The sequence below is a fragment of the Poecilia formosa genome, unplaced genomic scaffold (assembly GCF_000485575.1).
Source record: "Poecilia formosa unplaced genomic scaffold, Poecilia_formosa-5.1.2 Scaffold221, whole genome shotgun sequence".
NCBI lineage: Eukaryota > Metazoa > Chordata > Actinopteri > Cyprinodontiformes > Poeciliidae > Poecilia > Poecilia formosa.
The window spans coordinates 326452-344655 of record NW_006800160.1 but is presented as its reverse complement, the minus strand read 5'-3'; the positions used below and the strand labels follow the sequence as shown (position 1 = coordinate 344655).

Here is an 18204-nt window from a genome sequence, read left to right as displayed (position 1 = left end):
AGCTTAGAAACTGTAGCTTAGAGGAGGAGCTTTGTCCTCAAAGGTGGGGCTAGGTCCACCCAGGCGTTTTGCACAGCTGAATGGTTGCCATGGAGATTTAAGAATTTCTCAAACATGCATGAAAGAATCAAGGCGACACTCCAGGTCTGTTTTGATGACCAAATAACATTATAGCATGATCTAAAACTAAAGAAAGTCAATTTTAATTCACACTGCCCCTTTAACAGTTCAGTTAAACTGCCATTGGCTGTATTATTTTTATGGTGTTTTTTAACTTCTTTTGAAATGCTAATGCTTGTGGCATTCTTACTGAAGTGCCTGCAGATGCCTGGGCTTATGTTCAGTTTATGCTATCAGAGTGTTGAATGTATTTTCAATGAATGAGTTGATGCTTCTTGTGCAACATCAATATGATTAATTAGTTATTAAACAAGCTAATTTGTGATTAATGAAAAATTTAGTTATTCAAACATAGGCTGTTTGGATTTATTTTGAAACATTACTGTCAACTGTATACTTGATTTGTTGACTGCTTATTGCTAACTTCACTTTTTCCTGACCTTATTTACAGGTCTGTTTGTTTTGGGACCACAGAAGTACTGCTAAGTGTGGGATCCTGGTAAGATTATTATTATTATTTTCTTCTCTTTTTTTTTATTATCTCTGGAGCTTCTTGAGTTTGTATTTTAGATCAATATTTATTTATTGACTTGACAAAGGGTAAAAAAAAGAAGAAGAAGAAAGAAACCTGAACTTTTGAACTACTGCCTCTAAATCTAAAGCAGGTAAACACCAAAAAACTAGTGAAACATGTATGAATGGAACATCAAGTTTAGAGTCAGCAAAAGGTTTACAGAAATAATATCGGTAATGTGATTCGAGGGGTGAATAACGTACTATTTACATACAGCAACTCTCTCACACACCCACACAAATTCTTTCTCACACTGATCTGTTGAAGAGGCAGGAAGAGAAATGTTAACAAGTAACAAACGAATTTCTCAAGTCATTAGAGGCCAGTTTGGGGGTTTCTGGTTTCCACTTCAGTCTGTGTTCCATCCATACAGGGAGGATAATTCACCTAGCAGCTGTGTGTGTGTATGTGTGTGTGTCTGCGTGTGTTTGTGTGTTTGTGCGTATTAGAGAGAGAGAACGAAACGGTAAAGTGTGTGAAGGGGTCGGATTGTCATGTTATTATCATTCCGACAACAGATTGATAATCCTCCTCCTTGGATTTGACTTTGGCACTCTTGTCTTTCTCCATCACAAAGCCACAGGCTGCTCAGGTTTCCTGACCTGATAAACGCATTAAACCATCTGTGGGTCAGCGATGCTTGCTGCTATATCCTATCTATGATCTCTATCTGCTTTATCTGGAGTAGGAAGTGGATGTAGCTACAGGTGGACAGTCCATCACAAGCTAACACAGTCACATTTCAGCACTACACACACACACACACACTCGCACACACACACACACACACACACACACACCCACACACACACACACACACAGATAGTGTTGCTATCTTTGTGGGGACTTTCCATAGACTTCCATTCATTTCTACAGCCTAAACCTTACCTTTATCCTTTTCCTAACCCTAACCATCACATACCTAACCCTAACCAAAACTCAATTCATACCTTAGCCCTAACTCTGACCCCTGACCCAAAAACAGGGTTTCCCCTTGTGGGGACCAGGCTCCGGTCCCCACAAGGAGCAATTGGTTCCCTCAACGTAGTATATGTCAGGAAAATCGTCCCCACAAGGTCTTACAAACAAACACACACACGCACACACGCACGCACACTCAGCTTTAAGGGCAGTTCAGCACGTTTACTGACTGTGGGAAACAAGAGTACTTTCAAACAACCATGCATACAAGAAGTCAATGGTTGAGTATAAAATTAAAGTACAAATTGACACAGGAAGAATTGACCCAGTTTATGATTACTGACTTTAGCAAATTGGACTTGCAAATTTCTCTATCAAAATTTTTTGGCAAAAATTTTAAGTAAAATAAGCAGCTAGTTGAAATTGTGATTTTATTTTTCAACTTTGTCAAATCTAAATCTCTGCCAGCATCTTTGTCCTGGTTTGCTATTTTACATCAGATTTGGCTGATGCATGTCCCATATGGAGCAAGAGAGTAGGGTTGAGATCTGTGTGTTTTAAATTTGAGTCATTATCCATGTTGCTTTTCCACTGAAACACACAATATCACTCTGTCACATGATGGAAGAGAATTGGGCTTCTGTCTATGAGGAACGTGTCATACACATGAAGTCAGAGGTCAAGTGCAAAAAGTTAATTCTAATTCATGGTGAAGGTGAAAACCGTCTCATATCTGTTCCCTACAGTAGATAATGTCTTTCTCATCTTGAAACATTTTATAAGAAAAGCTGGTATGGGTTAAATTTTGCATATTTTGGAAATAAGGAGATAAATAAGGAGGATTACACCCCAAAAAGGAGGAAACAAGAAGATGTAAAGATAGAAATCTGAGTAGAAGGAAGGAGAAAACAATACAGTACAATGAAAAAATACAAGGACAAATGAAAACAGGCGAAGAGATCCAAGGAAATAGGAATAATACTTTTGTTGAACCATAAAAATCACATGTGTCTGTCAGAGGTGAAAGTGGTGTACTCCTTATAGAGGAGGAGCACAAACCAGTCTGACATCCTGTGTATCAAAATCATATCTGTCTGTCTGGCAAAGTGTGTTATTGTCAATACAGCTGTAATAAGCCATTTCTTTTCTTTACATCTTTGTATATGGTGCTTTTTAGTGGATCATCTTTAGAAACATAAGGCTGACTATTGCATTCATAAATGTTCATAAATTGACCATTAATAGTTCCATTCACAGCTTGAGCATTGATTGGAGCAGAACTCTTTATCTGTGCACCCATTATAATTTATCTTTCCGTTTGTAAAGTTGCACTTTTTCTACCTTTTTTTGACCAAATAGTGACCTATTTGGCAACTTTTCTATTTTGTACTTTTGTGCTATTGGTTGCCTGCCTTGTGTCATTTTGCATGAACAATATGTTGCTTTTATATCAGTCAGGTCAAAATTTCTCACCCACTTTGACAGCTAATAACTGTAGAAAGAACTACTACCAGAAAGACATGCATTTATGTGACTCAAAAACAAAAACAAAAAAACATGATTTACGAGCAGGGTGTTTTATTTTGATTTGATCATGATTTATAAAATGTTACAGTGGGATTAGAATCACAAACAATGGAAAGATGGTATTATTGGTGAAATATGTTATTTTAGTTTGATCATGTCCTGGAATCTGTCAGTCAGTCAAAACTGACTGACAGAGATCAGAGACAGGGTTCAGAGACATGTTCAGAGACAGGGTTCAGAGACATGTTCAGTAATGTCAAATTTTTAGCAATGAAACGGAAGGCTCAAGTGAATGATCGACTGACATCAGTCCACAGAGAAGCAAATTTTACATTGCCATGCACTGAGAGGTGCTGACCAAGAGAAACCCCCATGATTCAAAATATAAACCTGCCAACTTGTCTGAAAATTTTTGCCTCCCACATGGACAAGTGCAGAAGAGCACCCCCTTCTGGAGAAATGTTTGGGCACAATGACAAGAGGACTATAAAGGAGTCATGGTGAAGCATTCCAACTCAAGAAACTTACTGTACCAATTTAAAGGCATGGTGGTGGTAGCATAATCTGATAATCGGTTTTTGCTGCCACTTGCTCAAATGGGTGGAGTACAGAAAATAGAGGCTTGTCTCCAAGTTATTTAACTTCAACAACTGGATGGCTAAAACTTATTCACAGCTGGTGTTCCAACAGGACAATAATCTCAATCATACATCGAAAGTAATTTTGAAATTGATGAAGCAGATTGACATTAAACTTGTAGGACGGCAAATAACTCAATCCTGTTGATCTAAAAGTTGAGTTCCTGTCCAGAAACATCCAATTTGAATAAACTCTAACAACTCTGATGAGACTATCCAACTAGAACTGTACACTAAGTTTGTTTGTGGGAACAAAATTGCTTGCCTAGAAGGATATACTACCATGCTACTATCTCTTCACCTCCCCATTCATCCATCTTTGAGTCTGTATGTATATATTTGACCCTCTCTGGAATATAGATAATCCACAATAAATTCAAACCCAAAGCTTTTTTTTTTAAAATTTTTTTATTTGCCAATCAGGTTGTTGTATAATTCCACAGAAATCACAAAAAAAAACAAAACAAAAAAAAAAAAATCAAAAATGAATGTTACATCAATTTAAGAGCCTGCTTGCTTGCTTTGAGCTCCATCTAATGATCCTCTAGTTTCAGTTGATTAAAAAAACAAAAAACGAATGGATCTGAGAACCCACTGGATTCTTTAAAGAATGTCAGAACAAAGCCAGCACATCTTTAAATAAAGAAGGTTGGGCTGACAGTCGGCCAAATCCAAGCTGTTCTTTTCAAGATATAACACATGTCTTAAGAGGACCGCAGTATGAAATCCACATGTTTTCCATGAAACTCGACAATATCATATGCTGCACATGCATTTCCATTGTTTCTCTGCTGGACAGCATCTTTTTACAAGTGGCTTCATAGATTGGCACTTGGCACACAGGATAAGGAACTTTTTATAGTCAATTTCTTTAAAGGATTGGATTGCTTTTGAATGTTCCTTCCAGGCATTAGTTGTAAATACCTCAAAAAGCCAACAAACTATCAAGCTAACCTTCAACTGTTTGTGTTTTAGCTTCATTTGTAATTATCCTCATTCATTAGAGCATAAATTCAACCATTCTTTGTAAGTATCCACTACCTGCTGCTTGTTATTAGGAGAGGTTGGCCCTCTGTAGTCATTAAAACATAGCAGAGTGTCTAATAAATTTTAAATGCTGTATTTATGCAGAGCGTCTTTTTTTGCCCCAAGTGTTCACAGGCAACAACATGACTGGACGAATTTCCTGAAAAAGTTTGGGTCAGAGACAGAACTTCTCAGATCTTGTTCCTGCTTTATCTTAGTAGAAATTAGATTTTAGATGCTGCTTCAGTGGTTTGTTAGCATGTTTTTCAACTAGTTTAATGGCTCCACTCTAATCCTACTGCTGTCTGATTATGTTAACAGATGAAAGACAGCATGATTGATTGAGTACACTGCAAACACACATCAGGTTATATTTGGTCTAGTTTCTTGTGCAAATATCTTAACACACTTGGAATAAGACCAAACTTCTTCACAAGTAAGTTTTCAGCAAGATATAGGAACTTGTTTTAAGTAAATAATCCCCTAATATTGATTTTTTTTAGTTACACTGCCAGATTTCTTCACTTACATTTTCTCCATGTTATAGGTAAAAAAAAGTCTAGCATATTTTTTTCAAATAAATATTAAGAATGATTTTCGTAAAGCAAGCTATTTCTTGCAGAAAAGTTATTTGTAAGTTAGTTATGTTGTATTTCATATGTGCTAAGACATTTGTACTAGAAACTAGACTAAGGTGCTTGGTAAGATTTTGTCTTTTTGCATTGTTACAAAGTGAAACATCACTTTTACAAATACTTTACTCTCAGCAAAAGCTCTTTAATGCAGCTAAATGATAACAGACATTATTCTGAATCTGCAGTATATAACTGAGGTTACTTTGGAAATTATAAAGAAATTTAGATGGCAAATAAAAGGAAGAGTGCCAGAAAACAACATCTGTAAAGCTGGCCCCTACATCTGGGAGCCTTTAAAAGGGCCTCATTCTAAAATTCACATGGGACTCACCTGGGAATTCCTCCAGGAGATGGAAAACAAACTGTCTAAGGAGAGAAAACGACAAACTCCTTGAGATGGACGAAGTTCTACTTGAGACACCGACGTCAACAAGTATCCAGCTGATTGTCCTGGTTCCGTTGGTCTGTGAGGAGAGAGTGTGTGGAGGGGATGGAGCGCTCTGTTTGCGCGGATTGGCTTGACCCTGTGCTGGTCCCCGAGGCATCTGGATTTCAGATTAGCTGCTTCCCTTCTTCCTCGCTGCTTTTATGCCAGCAGCCAGGAATGCCTCTCCATCCTCTCCTGCGCCCTTTCGTTCGCCTCCCTTGTTGATCTCGCCCCTCTTCTTCTTTCACTTCCCAGACTGTCCCGGCGGAAATATAATCACTCTCTTTTTCTTTTTATTGTTTCCTTTCTTTAGAACCACACCGTCCGCCTTGTTTTTTAAACCTCTTCTTTCTGTGTGAGATCTTTCCTTCCCCTCCCTACTTAGTTTTCTCTTTACATGCTTTCCACCTTTCCAACCCTCCCACGCAGTTCCCCTTTTCTCCCTCCAGAGGTTACGTTACACTAGGTGAATGCAGATCAGTCAATTATCATAATCCATCTATAGGTTTGAAGCCGGAGCCTGCGGCTACACGCATACGAGCGCACGCTGCAGCCTTTGGCAGACTGTCAGAATAATTCATTTGATCTGTCTGGGTAAATGTTGCTGTGAATAAAACAGGAGGGGTAGGCGGCTTTAACCGCACAATCGGACCTTAAGCCTTAAAGTTGAAACAATGCCGTACCATACAGAGGAGATGTGGACACAGGAGGAGAATGTACACTCCAGGTATTGGGGTGAATACACACATTGTCCACTCTTGACTTGTTTTTAGGTTTGAGTTTGTTCTCATGGTTTTGAAACACTCTAGTTACTCACCTGCTCTTCTTTAGCCAGAGTCAAACTTTGAAACGAGCCCAGAGCAAAAGGTTTTTGTTACAGGGGCATTTAGTCTGCCCCGCCTCGCAGTTTCATTTCGTTGACTTCACCTTGTAAAGAATGAGAGGGTCGATTCACAAGCTCTTGCTTGCAAAAAGAAACAGCAATAGCAGGTAGATGTGCATATTTTTAATTTTTTTCTGACTTCGAGGACTCAGTAGTTTGATGTTAAAAGTCTTCCATTCTTGTCTAGCGACTAAAACCACGTCTTCTATGTAGCAAAATGATGCTAATCTTGGAAATCTATCACTGAGATTTTTTTCACATCTTCTCACATTTGAACCACAATCTTCAATGTCCATCCATCCATCCATTTTCTTTACACCCTTGTCCCTTACTGGGGTTGGGAGGGTTGCTGGTGTCTATCTCCAGCTAATGTTCCGGGGCGAGAGGCGGGGTCAACCTGGACAGGTCGCCAGTCTGTCGCAGCAATCTTCAATGTATTTTCTCTAAATTTTATGTGACAGAAAGGGGATCTGAATGTTAACAGTGCCTAATACAAACCATCATCATACTGACACAACTCCAGTTTATCACTGCTCCAAAATATTCTTGACAAAAAGTCAAACTTTATTTGAAACACTGAGATTGAAACTGCTAAATGTTCATAAATTATCTACCTACTGTAAACTTCTGCTGCTTTGACAGTCATCTGATAAACTGTTTGCAACCCCTACACCCCAACCCCTACATCCCCCCCAAAAAATCTTGCTTTCATAAATCTGTAAAATGTGGCACCATTTCTCTTTTCTGTACTGTAACCTCTTAAATTCTTAGGTCAGTCTGGAGCTGATTATTGGTCGAGTCTTTGTCTTTTTTACTATCCATCTGTCCAACAGAATGGTAGTTTTTCACTTCCTTCCATGTCTATTTGGATTTTAAAGCATATTTTCCGCACTATAAAGCGCACCTAAAAACCTTCAATTTCCTCAATAGCCAACAGTGCATCTTATAATCCGGTGCGCCTTATATATGGATCAATATTGAGCCACAACAGGTCTAGCAACTACGGTAAACATAGACATAATATAAGACATAATATATTATGTCTATGACGGTAAGCAGCCGCCGACTTCATTTTCGCCCGTAGAAGAAGAAGCACGTGGTGCATGCTGGGATAGTTGTCAGAACGCTGGTTTGTTAATAAAGTTTGACTGACCTATCTACCTACCGACCGTCTAGAATCAGGTCGTCTGCAGGTCATTTAGCACCATGTTCTCCACAAACATGCTGTGTGCGAACAGAGAAGGGTGACCATCATCCGGCCACGCTCCGGCCCAGTCGCGTAAGGCTCTCCTCGCCAACTGGATTCGGACTGTTTTGTTGACATTCTTTATGTCAACAAATTGGCTTTAGACATTCATCCTTTAATGCAGCTCCATCTAGTGGGTGCATAACGTAACTCCAGCCTCTACTGTAGCATCTATTCTATGCGCCTTATAATCCGGTGCGCCTTATAGTGCGGAAAATACGGTAAATCTATAATTTTCTATACTTCTTCAATTGACGTCAAAGTTTGTCTGTCTGGAACGGCCCGCCGTACTTAGCTTTTCAGAGAGTGATGAACGACATGGACATTATTTGCCATCAGTTTGTTAACACAATCAGTGACCAATTTCTATAACTCTGTTACACATAATTTATGATTTTTCCACTTGGAAATATGATTTCTACCAAAAACAGCTGTGCTGTTCCACTCCACATACCTGTTGGATTAGATTTGTGTGGACTGGACTGCAGCTCCTCTCTGTTTAACTTTATCCTGCTTTGCCCACAATAAGGGACTGGACTCTTAAAGCAACGGCTTTCAAACTCATAAAGACGATAAAGTAACGATAGTATTCTTCTTCTGTGAATATTTGTCTTCGTGCAGGTTTTCACACACTCCCTGTGTTTACCTGACGCTCAGCTGAAGGGTCAGGGTTCAGTTGTGTTGTTCTGTCTTAACCTGAGCGCCGCTTCGTCCTTTGTTCTTGGTGCGCCCATCTCACGAACCCTTCAATTCTTTATATTAAACTTTCTCTTTGTGTTTGATCTGTCCAGCTGTAATCCACCTCCTCTGTTTCTTTACCTCACATTCAAACCTCGTGGGCTGAGAAACGGATCCCGCGGTCCCACTTTGAAAAGAAGTCCTGATTATTTTCTATAGTCTTAGTAAATCTGGAGGTTCCACTCCACATACCTGCTGGATTAGATGTGCGTGGACTGCGGCTCCTCTCGGTTTAACTTAAGCCTCCTTTGCCCACAATAAGGTAAGCTGTGGTAGAGACCGACTAGAAATAACAGTGGTTCCACATGGAGCATAAGCCACGAAAAAGGGGAGAATTTTCCTCATTTAACCAGAATAAAACAGCCAATTGTTTAACAAAGAAAACCATTGGCTGTCTTTTTTTTTTAAATGAGTGAATAAAACTGTTTACGAGAAAACAGAGTGAGTTTGTGAAAGGTAAACTTACAGTAGCAAGTTGCGTTAACTTTTTTATTAATTTTACCATATCTTCAAGAGTTGAGTTCACTGGGGTTTTATGTTAACACTTAAAAAAAACTGGAAGAAGAATAACACAGGACTAGGGATTACTTCCCAGGATGCTTAGCAGCAGGTTTTTGTGTCTTGTATTGCACCGTGAGGGAGATGGAAGTGTGTTACTTTGACCTGAGTCTTGTGTGGTTTTTAAGACAAATGTTCAATTTGCAAATGTTGCAGCAAATGCACATTTCATCCACAATTTGCTTAGGTTCCATTTAAACTTTATGTCTCTGAGCATAATTCATATTTATCAGATATTTTGTTCATGCAAGTTGAATCCAGAATTTCTAAATTAAAATTCGTAGTTATTTTAACTTGATAATGTGAGTGAAATGTCGCCTCAATAGGCGAGGGCAGTTTTCTTGCATATTGTGAAGAAATTATTTGGTTTAAATTTCAGTATTAAGTTTTGAAACAACTTGCAATTCAAGATTAATGAGATGTGGGAACTTAAACAAATAATGTTTGTGGAACCTTTCTCTTGTTAAATCCACTTGATCAAATTCAAATTCTGTGTTTAAACCAAAGCAATTTTCTTGTTGATTTTACTTGCATTTTCAGTAGGTGAACGTCTGTTTTCACGTTAAACCTCCTTCCATTGTTTTACAGTGCATTAGCTGTAACCAGTAACATTGACATGAACCATTAGGTAATTTTACAAATAAAGTTTGTAAAATGTATTTGTTGGTTACAGCAACAGTTGGTTATGTGACAGTAATCAAAACAGAAAGCTTCTCTTGACCGACCTGCTGATGACGATATGGATCAGAGCTGACCAATCCTGCGTGAATCAGTCAAAAGTTATTTATGAAAGGTGCGTGCAGAACCCACAGGTTGTGTGCAATGCTCGCCTGTGTTGAACTTGCTGTCACCTATCAGGCCTATGATAAATAATACATAAAGGCTGGAATCCAGCGAAGCCTTGCTGTCTTGCTGCAGGCGAAGAAACATCATGGAGCGGGGAGACGGACGGCTGGAGAGGAAGCAAGTCGAAAAGTTTAACGAGACATTCCAGCGTCAGGCAGGCAGTCGGCAGGTCGGCACACGTCCTGTTCTGGGTGTCTGTCACCCCGACATCTTCGCTCATGAATGTCATCAACAGTTACGAATTGATATGCAGTACAGTTAACACTTTTAAAAATGTTAACATGACATTGTGAGTCGCCAGCAACTTTTATTTCCATTTTTTTGGTAGAAAAAATATGATAGACTTGAAATAAATGTATCATTAGTTTTTTTGCAGTGCTGTAATCTCACATTAAATAATTTTATTTTTCTTTCAAACTGCCTTACCTTTTCGAGTTTTTCTCTTTCTGTTTTCATTGACAAGACAACACAAAAAAACAAGACAACAACTGACAACAGACTTGGAAGTTTAAAGTGTTTTTCTTTTGATTTTTTGTGAAGTTTGCACTTCACCTTCCACGTCTTTAAATATGGTATCAGTAATACTCTTGAATGGCTAGGCAATTTGGAGCTGTGCGCACACGTGAGAAAATATGTTGGTTTTTTTTAAACAAAAACACAAACCCAGAGGGCAGGTGGATGGCTGGATGGAGGCACAGGAAGCGATGAGGAACATTCAGTTGGAATACCTTTGAAACGCATAAACTTTATGCCTTTTGGAGCATAAAGTTTAATGCATAAAGTTTGGTGTTGGTGTTTTATCTATTACATCTACCTCAAAGATGCAAATATGTCTGCTTGGCTTCACATGTGAACTGCCTGGTTTCCATTATCACTGGTTCTGAAATGTTCTGCTGCTTTCTTTTCCCCAAAGACACAGCAGGTGGTTCAACTACAAAACCACAGCTGATTTAAAGCTTCCCTTCATGTTTTAGGTGGACCTTTGTCCCAGAGACTGACGATGTACAAATTGACAATATACATTTTGCTTGTAAATCAATTATTTTGTATCTTTAATTCTGTAACAACCACAATTTAACCTTAGCTCAACGTTTGTGTACCTTCTCTCAATCAATGTGTTACCAAACCTTTTTTCCCCCGACAAAACAAACTTTATTTTGAATTAAGAGCATTACAAAAAAATCTTTAACGCAACATAAAGTAATACCTGCAGATTACACTGAATAAAAACAATAATACACAGAGGAATAATGGTATGTGAAAAAAAATTAAATAACCACAAATATTGCCATTATTGGTAATAGTCAAGAGTTTTGCAATCAACAAAATAAAGTACAAAAAAAGTGAAACACATTAAAAATACAAAAATACATTAAAAGCTACATGTGTAGCTTTTTTAATTCTGAGGTACTGTTAAAGATTAAGTTATTCCAAGTTTCTGACAGTTCTCTATAAATGTCCCAGAGTGTTTTCTTTACCTCACCAAGCCTCATCCTCAACTCCTCCCATCTCCGGTCCTCACCGTCCCCTAGTGATGACGCATTCTCCTTCGGGTTTGCGCCTGCGCAACCGTGTTTACGGCTGGCTGCTACCTGCTAGAAAGATGCGGCAGTCAAAGCTGCTGAGGCAGGAGTAATACTTCACATCAACACAGAACTCATCACCTTCATCATGACCAACAGGACATCTTATTTTTATGACCCAGATGTGGGCAACTTTCACTACGGTCAGTCAGTCGTCGCGTCCTGGAACCGGGATGGGGCTGATGCTGCTACCTAGCTTCATGCTAACACCTCCGCTATTAGCATGTTTTGTGTTTTCTTTTTATTTATTGAGTGTAAAGTCTGAGAATAGCGGGGTTTACTGTGCATTAAAATGGTTTTGTCCATACACATTTCTGATATTACTTGCTGTTAACACAACCATAGAATTGAACTCTATAATTAGCCTAATAGCGTTACTTTCATATTTCTGAAAACATTCCCAATGGAACAATATTACATTTTTTGCTAAATAAATATTACAACAGAATAAAGAGTAACATATCTTCCATAACTCCTCTCACACACTTTAGGGGCAACAAAATAAATTCAAACATTGTGGAGTATGTCTAAGAGCTTTTTGTTGTCATTTGCTGATTAAAACGTGCGTTGTGCATTCTGTTTATGACGGTGAAAACCAAAAATGCTTCAATTAGACCAGAAAAACATAACGTTGTAATTTATTAATTCCTGAAATTAGCACAAAGTAAAGGAAGATGTTTAGAGATTGAGAGCTGCTTACTGTTTTTTTTTATATATATATTTAATTTCTACTTAATTTCATATATTTAAAACAAAGTCATTGAGACTGGAGGAGTATTTTTTCTTAAATTTGTATTTTCTTCTCAGGTGTGTGTGAGAGACATTTCAAAACAAAAAATGTTTACTTTGTCCTCGCTGTAAAATGTAGGATACTATTTGACATTTTTAATGACAGTAATAAATTGTTGTGTTAGATTAGATTCTTTGTTTTATAGGTAAGTTGTATTGTTTTTATTTGATTCAGGAAATGCTTGAATTTTACTGTGGGAAAAGTTTACAAATCCTGCATATTATATGGGTTTAATTTTCTCAGATGCCTGGCAAGAAATATTACACTTTTTACACAATATTCAAATTTTTCGAGAGGTAATAGCACTTGAGTGTCTCTCTCGTGAACTTTAAATTGAAATTTTTGCAGATTTATTCAGTTTTTTTTTTGTTGTTGTTTTTTGCCATCTGAATTTCCTTCTCTGTGCCTCGCCCAGGTGCGGGTCACCCCATGAAGCCTCACCGTCTGTCCCTGACTCACAGCCTGGTGTTGCACTATGGCCTGTACAAGAAGATGATGGTAAGCGGCCGTCGAGCCTCACGTGGAACGTTTCTAGCGTCCGCGCCGCGTAACGTTCCGTCTCCCGCCTCCGGTCAGGTCTTCAAGCCGTACAAAGCCTCGCAGCACGACATGTGCCGCTTCCACTCCGAGGACTACATCGACTTCCTGCAGAAGGTCAGCCCCAACAACATGCAGGGCTTCACCAAGAGCCTCAACACGTTCAACGTGGGAGACGACTGGTGGGTGCTGCGCCTCTCTACCTGCTCTCTGTGTCGCTGCTCCTGTCGCCTGATTGGCTCTGGCCCGTGTGTTTCAGTCCCGTGTTTCCAGGTCTGTTTGAGTTCTGCTCCAGATACACAGGAGCATCTTTACAAGGAGCAACGCAGCTCAACCACAAGGTAACACACACACACACACACACACACACACACACACACACACTGCTTGTTATTTCTGGCTTGTTTTGTTAGTAACCAAACCAAAACTCTCATTTCATTGGTCCAATCACTGTCCTTTATTTTGCCATGAACTTTATCCTGCGAAATCTGTCATGTCACCACTAGATGTCAGCAAATCTTCCACTTCCTCTTTTCATTAAGTCACATTGATGTTTAATTACTAACTTTTATCTTTTTTGTGTGACTGCTGTAAGGCAAGTGTAAGCCAACATAGTGATAGCATTGAAGCTAATTTTACTTTTTGACTAATTTAGACTTGAAAACTAAAGTTACCTAACTGAATGGACTAAGTTTCCCAACATGATACTGTTAGCATTTCTGCTAGCATTAGGTTCTTAGCTAATTTTAACATAAAAATAGTTGCCTTCCTGAATGGATTGAGTTAACATAGCATAGGTCATTATGCTACTGTTAGCATTTAACCATTTAAGCAGCTTAGCTAATTTTGACTTAAAAACTAAAGTTACCTTGCTGACATTAGCATTTTGTATCACATAAACTGTTGTTTCCATTCTAGGTTGAGTAAATTAATCTTAGTCAACTTGCTAGGATTTTAACTAGCATTAGAGTTCTTGCTAATTTTAATTTATACATTGCTGTTCCCACACTAGAGTAATTTAATGTTAGGAATATGGTATCTAATGAGCCAAAACCTTTGGAACATTAGCTAAAAATGCTTTAGCTAATTGTAGCATGTACACTGCTGTTGTGTCTGCACTAGATGAGCTTTAAGTCATTACTCTCTAGTAATATTGACTTTATTTTGACTTTATTCTCATGCCAGTTTAATCCTGCAACACTATGACTACATTCTTCACCATTTTGTTTTTTTATTTCTTATTATTTCTGAGTATGGACCTTGTACTGGTCTTCTTTGACCATCACATGAATTCAAGGCTAATTCGTTTGACTTTTTCCAGATTTGTGACATCGCCATCAACTGGGCAGGAGGTTTGCATCATGCCAAAAAGTTTGAGGTGAGAACAAACTTTCCCATCTCTGTTGATCCGGGTCCATGCGAGTCAGACTCCAACACGTCTCCGCTGTGTTTGTAGGCTTCAGGGTTCTGCTACGTAAATGACATCGTCATCAGCATACTGGAGCTCCTCAAGTACGATCCCGCTTCTTATCCGTCGGCCGTGCCGCACGTTTACCGCCGCCCACCTTTATAATTCGCCGTCGTCTTTCAGGTACCACCCCAGGGTCCTGTACATTGACATTGACATTCACCATGGCGACGGCGTCCAGGAGGCCTTTTACCTGACGGACCGCGTCATGACCGTGTCCTTCCACAAATACGGCAACTACTTCTTTCCCGGCACGGGTAAGCGGCCGCTTAAAGTTCCGGTCTTTCTTTGGTTTGTCACATGCGTGTCGATGCCACATTTGTTTTTTATCGCAGGCGACATGTACGAGGTGGGAGCAGAGAGCGGCCGCTACTACTGCCTCAACGTCCCCCTCAGAGACGGCATCGACGACCAGAGTGAGTCTGAACAACCAACAGTGACACCAAACATCGTCTTTAAGGTCGTGTGCTTTATTTAGGTGTGTGTTTCAGGCTACAGGCAGCTGTTCCAGCCAGTTATCAAGCAGGTGGTTGATTATTACCAGCCCACCTGCATCGTCCTGCAGGTCAGTTTGTTGTTGAGGAGGATCTGTGTGTGTGTGTGTGTGTGTGTGTGTGTGTGTGTGTGTGTGTGATTGTGGGTTTGCTAAAGCTAGGGTAGTTTGTGTTTGCAGTGTGGAGCAGATTCTCTGGGCTGCGACAGGCTGGGCTGCTTCAACCTCAGCATACGGGGACACGGGTGAGTCGGCCGAGTCGAATGGCGCCGAGTCCGTCGCTGCCGTTCGACTCGCTGATGAGTGTTTACCTGTGTTTTTCAGCGAGTGTGTGGAGTTTGTGAAAAGTTTTAAGATCCCTCTGCTGGTTCTCGGAGGAGGAGGATACACGGTGAGGAACGTGGCTCGCTGCTGGTGAGTGGAGAACAGAGAGACCAAAATCCTCAGATTTATGGAAAAAGTCTGTGGTGATGAAAACGGTTTCTGTCATGTAGGACTTTTGAAACGTCTCTGTTGTTGGAGGAATCCATCAGTGATGAGCTGCCTTACAGCGGTGAGCTGGTTCAGAGTTCACTTTCTGATCTGTAGCGCCATCTGTTGGTAGATTACTGAATTAGAATGTGATCAGAAAGCCCATTTGTTCAAGCGAAACACATGAAACAGATTGATTCCACACAATTTCCCACTTACAGGTAATAAAAATATGACATTTAGAGTTAGAATATATCAGACTAATAAAGAATGAATATTTCATACATTATCATTAAGTATACTTATATTATCATTAAGTAAACATACTTACTGATAAGTATGTTTAAAAGTTATTTTCAAAAGTATTTTTAATCTGACAAAGTGGCTTCATTGAATTTTTTGTTTCTTATTTTCCTTTTGGCTCCTGCAGAGTATTTTGAGTACTTTGCTCCTGACTTCACGCTTCATCCTGATGTCAGCACCAGGATAGAAAACCAGAACTCCAGACAGGTTAAACATTGTCCCACTTTTCACTGTTTTTGTTTCTTGATTGAATTTATGGTGAAATATCAAATTATAGATATTAAAAAATCAAACTCTCCCTACACAGTTGAAATTATGGATTGTTTTACCCTTGTCAAATTCTCAAATTTTATTTTATTTTTTTGTTTCAAGGCATTTCGCCCCCATTTCTTAATAAAAAATAAAATCTCACGTTAATTCAATAAACTTTTTTTTAAATAAATAAACTACTGCTGCAAGTAGTAGTTTTGGTTTTGATAATCAGTATCATAGTTTATCATCCCTGTGAAGACACTCGAGAGTTGTCTATAGTAGAGCTGGGTGAGAAATTTATTTCAATTCTATTTTTGGAAAAATTTTTCTTTTATTATTTTTGCATTATAGGAGACAAGAAAGTCAGAGACAAAACCTGATGGAAAAAAAAAATGGCTTAATCTTAAGCCATCGCCCAGACCTTGTCAATAGCAGTGATGTTTTTATCTTGAACCAGTTTGGCAGCACAGTGGTCAAAATTTTTAATTTAATGTACTAATCCATTAATTTAAACATTTATTGCCCAAAAACTTAAATCTGTTCTAAATCTTGCTATCCTAATGTGAAATTTGGTGTTGCAATAATTGAGCAAGACGGAGATAAAACTGTAATCCTGATGAAATGAGCTTGAGGTCTTACCTCGTTAGCATAAACAAATATTTTGTATTTTTCATTGATGGATTTGACTGGAATCTGCTGTTTTTGGCTGCGACTCTGCTGACTGAGTTTTGGAGTTTAACTTTATCGTTTAGTAAAACCAGATCAGATCAGTGGTTTGTAATTTGGCGAGAAAAAGGAATATTTGAAGATGGGATGTTGGAGCCGTCTTCACCGTTTCCGTGTCGCTGCAGTACCTGGAGCAGATCCGTCAGACCGTGTTCGAGAACCTGAAGATGCTGAACCACGCGCCGAGCGTCCAGATCCACGACGTTCCCTCCGATGTGCTGAGTTACGAGCGCAACGACGAGCCCGACCCCGACGAGAGGGGAGCCGAGGAAAACTACACCCGGTGGGTTTGCAGCTGTAGCAACGAGTCAGCAGGTTCCTTCATGTTTGAGGTTTTTTTTGTAAACATCTTGATTTTTATGACTTCTACAGGCCCGAAGCCACGAATGAGTTCTACGACGGTGACCATGACAACGACAAAGAAAGTGACGTTGAGATCTGAGACTAGAAGCTATTTGGACCGAGCTGAAATATGGGCTGTTAAACTGTTCATCATTGGAAGAAGTTTTTATGGACTTTGACATTTTTTCATTTCATCTCTGTGTAATAGTGATAAAAGTTTGTAGTTTTCTATCAGACTCCTGCATTTCAGAAGCCAAAGTTCACATCCAACCATCATCTGAGAAGTGAAACGCCGTTTTAAACTGAACCAACATTTACGCTGCTGGACCGGCGCCAGTCCAGCCAACAACTGTTCTCTGCCTTTTTAGACCTGTTTAACGTTGCCAGTTTTTAAAAAATGTGTAACCCGAATGACATGAGATGAAAGTGTTCACATGAGAAATTGTAACCAGCTTTGAGTTAAAAAGAAAAACTTTGCATCATGTCCCTCCTGCAGTCTGAAATCCACCCATGTGAGTTTTGATAGTTTGGTTTTATTAATAAAATCTGAATCTGTGCTTATTTTGTAATATGTTCACCCACCACTAGATGGCAACACAACACATGAAAAGAAGCTCAGAGTTAAACTTTATTACTAATTTCTCCTGTAATGTATCACAATCAGTACCTACAAACACACAGTTTAAATTATTTAAAAATGTAACAGTGGGCGCTTTCTGAGCCAGACACCGCTGAAATTCAGTGAACACAGCAAGTACCAAACAGCTACTTGTGTAGATTCAGCAAAACATCAGTTTAGGCCAGACGTAAACCATAAAAAGCAGATTTATCCCTTAAGGCTCCAATTTCAGCTTTCTGTGGAGATTAAACAAAAAAAAATAAATTGTGTGATCTTTCTCTTGCATGCATCTTCAGTCAAAATGTAACAAGCTCCTGGCTGGTAGCAAGCAAATCAATATAAGAACAAGTTGAAATAAGCAGACTCCCTCTGTTGGCTGGTATACTGATACCCATTTCAAAATTCAAAACCAAATACGAATCAATGCAAGAGGGAAACGTGTTCTCTTCTGTAATCGAGCTTAAACAGCTTCTCTGCACTG

General features: G+C 39.1%; 2 protein-coding genes across 2 annotated transcripts in view; one reads left to right on the top strand and one right to left on the bottom strand.

The window, feature by feature from the left end:
- Nucleotides 1–6547, bottom strand: part of LOC103149287 (matrix-remodeling-associated protein 5) — a 28541-nt gene extending 21994 nt beyond the window's left edge. The window contains exon 1 of the mRNA XM_007568366.2: nt 5773–6547. The gene's annotated coding sequence lies outside the window, so the exon portion shown is untranslated. The remainder of the gene's footprint in view (nt 1–5772) is intronic.
- Nucleotides 6548–11674: 5127 nt separating this feature from the next.
- hdac3 (histone deacetylase 3) lies at nt 11675–17661 on the top strand. The gene is made up of 15 exons (XM_007568362.2): nt 11675–11865; nt 12928–13010; nt 13089–13231; nt 13309–13390; nt 14371–14427; nt 14506–14561; nt 14641–14774; nt 14853–14933; nt 15009–15082; nt 15191–15255; nt 15335–15424; nt 15505–15563; nt 15912–15991; nt 16888–17045; nt 17135–17661. Exons 1-15 carry the CDS (start codon nt 11811–11813, stop codon nt 17202–17204), a joined length of 1287 nt encoding a protein of 428 aa, XP_007568424.1. The 5' UTR covers nt 11675–11810; the 3' UTR covers nt 17205–17661.
- Nucleotides 17662–18204: the final 543 nt, after the last annotated feature.